This window comes from Centroberyx gerrardi, chromosome 2 (assembly GCF_048128805.1).
Source record: "Centroberyx gerrardi isolate f3 chromosome 2, fCenGer3.hap1.cur.20231027, whole genome shotgun sequence".
Lineage (NCBI taxonomy): Eukaryota > Metazoa > Chordata > Actinopteri > Beryciformes > Berycidae > Centroberyx > Centroberyx gerrardi.
In genome coordinates this window covers 29,989,894-29,999,581 of record NC_135998.1, presented here as the reverse complement: position 1 = coordinate 29,999,581, position 9,688 = coordinate 29,989,894, and the positions used below count along the sequence as shown (strand labels likewise).

The 9,688-nt window shown below is 40.7% G+C and overlaps 1 protein-coding gene across 1 annotated transcript; it reads right to left on the bottom strand.

Annotated features, from left to right (window-relative positions):
• Positions 1-1,899: 1,899 nt before the first annotated feature.
• thnsl2 (threonine synthase-like 2) lies at positions 1,900-8,817 on the bottom strand. The gene is made up of 9 exons (XM_071906889.2): positions 8,574-8,817; positions 6,637-6,868; positions 5,724-5,918; positions 4,786-4,938; positions 3,877-4,119; positions 3,259-3,407; positions 3,020-3,145; positions 2,744-2,898; positions 1,900-2,533 (listed from the first exon to the last, which is right to left on the bottom strand). Exons 2-9 carry the CDS (start codon positions 6,857-6,859, stop codon positions 2,308-2,310), a joined length of 1,470 nt encoding a protein of 489 aa, XP_071762990.2. The 5' UTR covers positions 6,860-6,868; positions 8,574-8,817; the 3' UTR covers positions 1,900-2,307.
• Between the last annotated feature and the right edge of the window lie 871 nt (positions 8,818-9,688).

The window sequence follows — 9,688 nt, the reverse complement described above, 5'->3', positions numbered from 1 at the left end:
ATAGCAATTTTTATGAGAAAATATTCTCACTTTTTTTAATCAACATATTACTAACTAGACGGTCACATTATTTTTTATCTACTGTAAAGCCTATCACAGTTACACTCCTGGCAATAGTGCTGCACTCACATCAACTAGCCAAATTAAAGATGCTAAAGCAAATGATATAGGCTATTTCTCAGCTACCAATAACATAATCCCAGGTTCTTATTCAACACTATTGATTAATACTGTTGATTGCCTTGTGAACTGGTGTCTCCGTTTTCTCAAATGTGGACTGTGAAAAGTTTCTAACCTTTATTAAGTTTAAGGATATTAGGTCTGGAATTTCCCACCCTGTTTTCTTCACTGGTGTGTCCTGTTCTTATCGAGACAGACTAGTTTGAGTCAGTTTAGGCTGATCTCTTTTAAGGAACTTATGGACACGTGGTGTGCCTCAAGGCTCGATTCTTAGACCAATTCTTTTTCCCTTTGCTTCCTCTGAGTGACATAGTCAGACGGCATGGCATCTCCTTCCGTTGTTATGCCGATGATACACAGCTGAACCTCAAGTTGGCCTCTCTGCACAACTGTTTAATGGATCTTGAGTATGTCAAATATTTTTACAATCAAATTTAGACAAAACAGAAGTCCTTGTGATAAGCTCTGAGAGTGTTTCCAGCCAAATTCGACCTAAATCAACGTATTCAGCGTGCCTCCAAGACCTTAGGAGTGCTATTGGACCCTTAATTTTGAGCAAAATACTAAAAACGCTTGTCCAGTTATGCTTTTTCCATGTCAGGAACATTGAAAAAAAAGAGCATTATAGGCCTACATGCTTTTATTTCATCTCACTTTGACCTCTGTAATGCCCTGTTTACCTGCCTTAACCAAAGAATAAAACTCTAAAAATCTATATATATACGTATATAAATAAAAAATATCTCTCCCATTTTGGCTCTCTTCACTGGCTGCCTGTTGGTTTTACAACTGACTTTAAGGCTTTATTGATAACTTTAAAGGCTTTGCATGGCCTGGCCCCGAGTTATCTGTCTGAGCTTTTGATCTCATGAGATCCTCAGGCAGGAACCTCCTGGCTGTTCCTGTGTCCAGGTTAAAGACTATAATAGGTCACTATCCCTATTTGTTTTATCCATATGGCTGATGTACTTATTTGACCTTATTTTATTTCTTTATATATTTGTTTAATTCTCTGTTTTTCTAATTTCTATTACTGCTTTACCTCATTGATCTTTCTATTTTATTCTATTAGTCTTTTTATGTGAAACACTTTGTAACTGTTTTGAAAAGTGCTATATAAATAAAGACTATTATTAATAGAGATTGTTATTACAGCCTACAGTCTTATGTAATCGCCTATAGGTTAAATGATGTCCAAGCTTTATGTGAGCTGAGCGCCATCTAATGGCAGAAACCTGTAATTACACACATTGCACCCTTGGTAGGCGTGGCTAACAAAGGGAAGTGTCAGTTTTACCTGGAATGGATGTTTTGTATTAGAACACAACAGATAAATAAACGGTGTGGTAAAACGTGGCTCGATGGACACAGAGCTCTTATTCCATTTCTGTTCCCTGCACTTCGCTTCTACATGATGGTTTTATGATCACAGGAATACTGTAAGGACACTAAGGCCCTGACCTTTGCACTCTGTATTTTTTGGTTGCTTGTTGCTTCTAGTGATCTGGGAAATTAAGCTTAACATTGCAGTCAGTGTAAGTTCCTCTGGATAAGAGCCTCAGCTAAAAAAGTAGCCTGAAAAGTAAATGTAAATTAATTATAGACTTAAACACTTAAAATGGTGTGTCAAGTTTGCACTGAAAGAATTAAACTGTATAGAAAACTGCTACTTTTTATTCATTAGCCTAAATTTACATTTGTGTTCCACAAGCTATTGTAGGAGAAATGAAACATTGGGAATGGTTTTTGATTGTTTTGAGTTGTATTATCTCATTGTAAATAAAAGGTGAGTCATATGGCAGCACGCTGAGACCAAAGTCCATGGGGCAATGAAAGGCTTTTTCCACCAACAGTCCAGATAAGAAACGCCATGGACCAAGGACAAACTAACACAATGTCACCTAACCCATAAACAGCATTTAGAAATACAAATTACTGATTCAATTAATGTTTGTCAGTAAAATCAATCTCTGAAATTACATTGTTTAGGGTTGCTCTTATACTGCCTTATACACTAATGACTACACAAAAAGATGAAATCATAACTCTTACTGATGAACAGATTTGAAAATCTTCTCTCAGGATTTCAGAATTGAAATGAAATATATATGATAATATCGTTTACAATCAGCTGTAGTAAGTTACTCTGTGTTCCCTCGCTGAGCTTATAGACTGGATGGTCTCTCTCAGTCTGTCTTCCCAGTCTTTGCTCCAGTTCAGGCTTCTGTCCAGGTTCTGGTAACGGGTGGCCATCTTGTCCAGCGCCCGCACCGCCTCGGGCGGGTCAAAGGTCAGCCCCGCCCTCTGCACCGCTGCCTCAAACTTGGCTGGAGATGCTGTGGCTACATAACACCTGCAAAAAGAAGATGAGTAAGTACTTATTTAGGTATTGTGTAAATAGAAGTCTAGGGCACATATCATACACAAGGAAACTCAATGTGTTTTTACATTCAATTACATAAAAAATATATACTTCTAGTGTCAAGGAAGTATATAAACCCAGGATTCAGGCACAACTGTGATTTTTCCATTTCTCTATTTTCTAGTCAAAGGTGTTTTTAACCTGTTAAGCCGCGGGCTGTGAGGACAGCGGTAGTGGTGCCACACAGCCACAGCTGTATGGGGACACAGCAGATACTGGTTTTCCTCCCAGCATCTCCTCATGGTCTCCAGGATCCCTTCATCAGTCACCATTCCTGTGGACAAAACCTGGGACAACTAGACATGGAAAAGAGAGAGAGAGAGAAAGATAACGAAAACAGAGAGAGGAAGGGTGAAGTGTGGTGTTAACAGAGCCACTGGAACAGGTGAGTGAGAAGAAAGCGTGAGCGGTTGCTACCAGTTTGTGGAGGTTTCCAGGCAGAGTGTGTCTGTGCGAATGCTGGAACTCCTCCATCATGCTCTTCACTAAGGCGCCGTCTCGTCCCGACAGCAGCCAGAACACACGCTCCATGTTGTACGGGTCCTACGGGCCACAAATCAAACAGCATGGTTCTCAAACTGGGATCTGGGGAAGCCCAAGGGTCCGTGACGGGGTTCCATGGGTGCAAAATCATTCACTATATATAACTGTAGTACCTGGATGTCGATGGCGGGGGCCAGAGTTTGCATGACGTTAGCTGCCATGGAGAAGTCACCAGTCTGCACCGTCCGATGCACGATGTCATTGGCGTTCACCATCGCTACAAGCTGCAGCGGTAACCCCATCTGCTTCACAATACAGCCGGCTGAGAGAGAGAGAGAGAGAGAGAGACAGAGACAGAGAGAGAGAGAGAGAGAGAGAGAGACAGAGAGAGACCGAGAGACAGAGAGAGAGAGAGAGACAGAGAGAAACAAATAAAACAAAAAAAATAAATCACTTTCTTGCCGAGAAGGTGAAAACTTTCTTTACATTTAAAAAACTGACACCTGTTCTAAGATAGATAGATAGATAGATAGATAGATAGATAGATAGATAGATAGATAAATAGATAGATAGATAGATAGATAGATAGATAGATAGATAGATAGATAATTAGGCAGCCTAAGTCCTTGGATAAGAAAACAATAATGCTTTTATAGACTGGATCCTCTATATTTTAGAAATCATGAACTTCAGGTAATAATTTCCTGAAAACCACAGATAAAGACATGCTGAGGAAAATACTTAATGTGTGAATCTTCTGTACTTTTTTCAGATTTCCTTCCTCATCTCACCTGCGATATTCCCCGCCCCCCCGGTGGGCACCACCACCTGCAGGACAGGCAGGGGTCTTCCGGCAGCCTCGGCCCGGTCCAGGCCGCTCATCTGAAGGTAAGCGTAGATGAAGTGTGCCAGCTGTATCATGACTCTGGACCAGTTGACGGAGTTGAGGCTCATCAGGCCGTGGCTGCTGACCAGCTGCCGGTCGGCGAACAGGCGCCGCAGCGGCTGGTCGATGTCGTCCGAGCTGCCGTCCGCTGAGGGGAGAGGAGAGGAAGAGACGGGACAGTTTTGTTAGAGCAACCTGTCGACTGGATTTGGGTGTTTTCTCAGTCTATGCAGGGATGTAATGGAGGGTAAAACAACCAAAACTCAATGTATCCACCTTTTTATCTGCAGTCACCTTTTTAGGCTGACATACATCTTTATGCTATAAATCTAGTATCAAACTGATGAAAGCTACATTATCATAGAGTTCTCTAAGGAAAAAACATGAATTGATATTTGTTCATATTGGTGGTTTGTTGCCTTGATGATCACCAACTGGATGTGACAGTGTACTAACATTTTTAGCTTTTTTTTTTTCTGTTACGCAAATTCAGTGAAAATCAGGATGATAAATAATTAATAGTATTTGGAGAGACAAACATCATGCAACTTGATGTGTATCTAAAATGCCATAGCACTACTACGACTAGAACTACTGTGACTGCTACTAATAATAATGATATAAGTTATGGGACCTTCTGCACTCTCCCCTGATTCCCTCCCAACTAATTTATTGCTTTTGTGCTTCCATATATGACTTGATTGCTAGGAAAATACTCTAAGAGCAAATTGGTGGCTATTCAGATAAAGAAAGGACACCATTTTAGTCTATTAAAGTCACTGTTTTGGTCTCTACATGGCCTCTTTTAGTTCACCTGCAAACACATGGACATTATCCTCCAGGCAGGTGATCATCTGTTTCTCCTGGACCGGGGTGACACGTCCTCGGGGGTAAACCACCACCACATCCAGCCCACCGAGACCTTTGGCGCTATGGATGGCAGAGCCACCGGTGTCCCCAGAGGTACCTGGAGAAGAAGGCCATAAGAGGATTTATTCAGAATTTTTGAAAGTAGAGAGAGACAGGAAAGATTGGGAGAAAGAGGGGATATGTGACAAAGGTCCTGGGTCAGATTCAAACCCAGGACATCGCGTTTACATGGTATGTGCCTTAGACCACTGATTCTCAACCTTTTTCATATCAAGGACCCTAATTTAGTCCACATTAGAGCCACAGACCCCCATATGATGAGATTTTGTCTCTCTGACCCAAATCTGAGAATATTTTTTATTGTTAGATATGATTTTGTCCAGAATTCCATGACTATCTGTATTGTAGGTAGAGAGATAACGGTGAAACTATGATCAAAACAGTCATTCTTCTACATTCTCTAATTGTGTTCACTTCTTATAAATGAAATAATGCTGAAGTTTAACAATTCATCAATTTGCTGGGGACCCCCTGGAACCCCCCTCAAGGACCCCTGGTGGTCCCCGGACCCCTCATTGAAAACCACTGTCTAAGTCATCAGGATGCCCAGATTTATCACAAGTAATATCGACTATATTATATGTTTTTGTCCACAACAAGAATGAAAAAACCTTTCAGAAGGAGCTAAGACATGTACACTTGTTGAAAACAATCAAAAAAATCTTAGCAGCAAAATAGAGAACCTTATATGAATATGTATAAGCCTAAGTATGAGCCTAAACTGTATAAACAAATGAGTTCAGCCCTGTACAGAATCTAGTCTCTAGGCTTTACTGAAGCTCTTTTAAATCTCACATTACATGGCAGGTATCAGTTTCTTACCCACAAGAACAGTAGCTCTGCGTCTCTCTTTCTGCAGGAAATAGTCGAGGAAGCGCACGGTGCAAGTCATAGCCAAGTCCTTGAAGGCCATGGTGTCTCCGTGGAAGAGCTCCAGCACCGACAGACCCTCCTTCAGCCTGGCGATGTGGACGACCTCGGGCACCGAGAAACCAGACAGGGCTGCCGACACCAGGGCTGAGACGGGGAAACGGATGGAGAGAGGGGAAAGAAGAGCTTAAAATAAAATAGATACATGTCAGGATACAACAAGAGCAATAGAAAGGGGTTAAAGTCTATATTTTGAAGCCCTGGTGTTTGCGGCTCTGTTGATATGGAATAGCTTTCATTCGTTCTTTTATTTTGAAAATACTTTTTCTTCTATTTGAGTCACTATGTCTTCAACTGTTGTTTAAAGTTTAATCCTAATGACCTTGTTTTTGAAAATGCTGTACAACTTAAATGATTATTGTTTATTTGGGGAGACATACACTACCCGTCAAAAGTCTGGACACACCTAATTGAATGTTCTATGTTTTTCATTCTCTTAAAGCCATTTTGATCTAAAGGCTTCTGCTTAAATGCTTGAAATTAGTTTCTTAGACAAATATAAATAGTGAAGTTGATCCTATGTATGAATTTCTTTCCAAAGCCTTTGCCTTTCCATCAAGGCAAAGGGCGGCTACTTTAAAGAATCTAAAATATAAGATAGTTTTGATTTGTTTAACACTTTTTTGGTCACTGCATAATTCAATTTGTGTTATTTCATAGTTTTGATGTCTTTACTATTATTCTAAAATGTGGAAAATAGTAAAAATAAAGAAAAATGTGGTGTGTCCAAACTATACAGTAGCATACTGTAATGATAGCCAACACTTCCAGATCAGTCTCATATGTCCCATCCCTACCGTCTCACCCTCCAGATCCTCTCTGGGGATCAGCTGAGTGGGGACGAACAGCGATGCCACCTCCACCACCAGTTTGGGGTAGGGCAGCCCGCTCCAGCACCTCAGGGTGTCGGGGCTCAGCGCCGGCAGGCTCTCGGGCATGAACATCCCCCCGTCCGGAGCGTAGCCTGAAAACAGCACGTCCCGGAAGTCCCGTCCGTGGACACCGCCCCGAGTGCTGCAGTACCGCATCGTGCAAATCTGTGAATGGAGATATGAAATACACAGGGAAAAATCCTCTTACACTGTTAGACACCATCAATCTGATGTTCAATGTTTTCCAGGAGTTACTTTTTTGGGTGTATCCACTTTCCCTCAGCCTGCCTCGTCTACTTCTACCTCAGTTAGTGATTTCCTACATTTCCCAGAATGCCTTTCAGCAACCTCCAGAGAACAGGCGTGAACTTGTTGCTTTCAATCAAAGGTGGGTGTTTGGGGAAATGCAAACCACATCGCCAATAGCTGTTTTTGAACAGTATTTAAGTGTTTCAGGTTGGATTTCTCCTTTAATGACTGAATGGAAGGCGTTGTGTCCCATTATTTCTCCTCAGCCACACAGCTTCATGTTTTAGGTTAGGTGCTGGATTCCTCAAAAATAATGATATAGAAAGATCCAGGAAAGCACTCTTTTTATTTTTTCATTTATTGATCTACCAGGCAGAGAAACCTGTCAATTATGAAAATATCATATTCAGGTATAGGTAGTTAAAGAAACTGTGATGTCAGATAGCAGAAAGGAGGCACTGGTGGAGAATTTTGTGATGAGTATGGCAAACCATTATAATGGTATAAAATCTATTGCTAATAGGCATGGTTGACTTATTTCAAGTTATATTAAAAATTGATTGGTGTTAGGCACTTCAACTAACAACCTCAATGTCTATGACAAAATGAGCAGCATGTTTTCAATGAGACTCTCCCTTATAAGGTCTATAGTATCAGGTATCATGTGTGCTGAGGCTGGGACTCTGGCCCAAATATGATGTAACAAAATAGTGATTCAACCTATAGCCAGTTCATGAAAGCTTTTATGTTTGCTGTTTCCTGGGAAAAATCCTCTAGTCACAGTTCTGGACACACTGTTTGATTGACAGGTGATCTGTGGGATGACACCACAGCAATGAGCTAAGCAAGAGTCTCTCAGTCTCTCAGAAAGAGACAAAATAAAAATAAAAAACAGGATTTTCATCAAATAACATTCAGACTACTCACCACTAGGAAGAATGCTGAAGATTCAAACTTTCTCCCAAAGACACTAGTTCAAACTAATTTATAAATGGTTTGGCCTCGGTTTATATTACTAAGCTTTTAACGCCCCATGTACAGAGGCATAGTAGATCTACAAACAGACTCAGTTGACTGCTGGGTTAAAGAAAAAAATGTTCCTGAACTTTGGAACAACCTGCCAGAGGAAATATGATTAGCAAACTCTGTACCTTCTTTAAGACACGACTGAAAAGTCATGTTTAGAAACACACACAGGTGTGTTCACAGGTCACTTCACAGGTCAGAATAACCAGCTCTCCATTATGGCTTCAATTTGATGGTTTACTTAACGGCTGCTTAACTGCTCAGTGGACATGCAGACTGATATTGATATTAACTGATACTCAGTTATTAATATATATATTTTTTTTATGTATACTTGAATTGTAGTGATAATAGTACTGTTACATAGTCTTGGAAACAATAGTGCAAGTCTTCATTTTCTTCTTATTACAATATTATTACAGTATGATAATAATAATAATACTAATAATAATAGGGGTCATTTTCTGAGAAAAAAACTCATAAATTCGTCACAAAAAAAAAACAGTCTGAGTTTTTTTCTCGCAAATTTCTGAGTTTTTTTTCCTCTCACAAATTTCTGACTTTAATATCAGAAATTGCTGAGGACTGGACCTACCTTGCCGTCACTCGGTACCGCCGTCGCCAGCACAGTCTCTACTGAAGTCCAAAGTCCGGAATTGGCGTCTTGGTGGCTCAGTGGAGAACGCGAGAGTGCATTACTTACAGTTACAATAATACAAAACGACACACTAACTAGCGACTAGACATGTCGGTCCACAGGTCTCAATCAGTCGGTCTCTCAGAGGATTGGCACTGAACTTGTAAACATGCAGCTGGCTCATCTCCCGCGAGCAGCTTAAAATTACTTGCTACTCGCCAATTATGCCCGCCTCCAAAGCCTCGAAAGCCAATCGTAATAGCCCATTCTCTATGACAGCTATGACAAACAGTTGGACCGTGACAACAACAGCCACCTCAGCACAGTCCACATAGTCCTGGGCTGCGGTCAAATAGTCAAAAAAATACGTCCTAACTCCTATTCCTCAAGGAAAGATGTGAAGGAGAATTCATAAGGACTTAGGAAAAGACAACCGCGGTGCTAAGAGAATCCGACTGCACTTACACTAGGCTACGTAATTATGCGACGGCGGATGTTAATGACGTGGGTCTGCCGTGTGAAACTACAATGTTCCGGAGATGGACTACTAAAAGCGCATCTTCGATACTTCGCCCCGTGCGTTCTTACCGTGTTGTTTCATGCAGGCTATATAAACGTGGACAACCCAGTGAAAAATATTGCTTCATCGCCAAGGTTGGAATTGAAATAAAAAGGGAATATAGGCTACCAGTCACAAAAGTGAAACAGAATGGTTGCTCACGCTCACCCTCCTGTCCACTCATATTTATCGACATGAATCCCAATTAGTATGATTGTATGAAAATTATTGTTAAATTAATGCAAGATAGGCATAACTTGTTAGGCCTACAAATCTGCTACTGTTCATATCATCATTCTTAAGTTTCAAACATGTTGAATTAAAAACATCATCTGGCTAAAAACGTCTCATATCCCTTTTTCTTGAAAGACAGACTTCTGTGTTATGGTTAATATGCTGATTATGATCTGATTATAAGCCTATGCATATAATAGCTTAAGAACCACCACACAACTCAGTAAACACCTTGAAATGTTGACTTGATTGTGCTTTGAAGTTGTTATGGCTGATACAG

Coding starts and splice junctions, on each gene's coding strand:
- thnsl2 (XM_071906889.2), bottom strand. CDS start 6,859: ATGCGGTACTGCAGCACTCGGGGCGGTGTCCACGGACGGGACTTCCGG. Junction 5,919..6,636: donor CCCCAGAGAGGATCTGGAGG/GTGAGACGGTAG, acceptor TCCCCGTCTCAG/CCCTGGTGTCGGCAGCCCTG. Junction 3,408..3,876: donor GGGGGCGGGGAATATCGCAG/GTGAGATGAGGA, acceptor TCTCTCTCTCAG/CCGGCTGTATTGTGAAGCAG.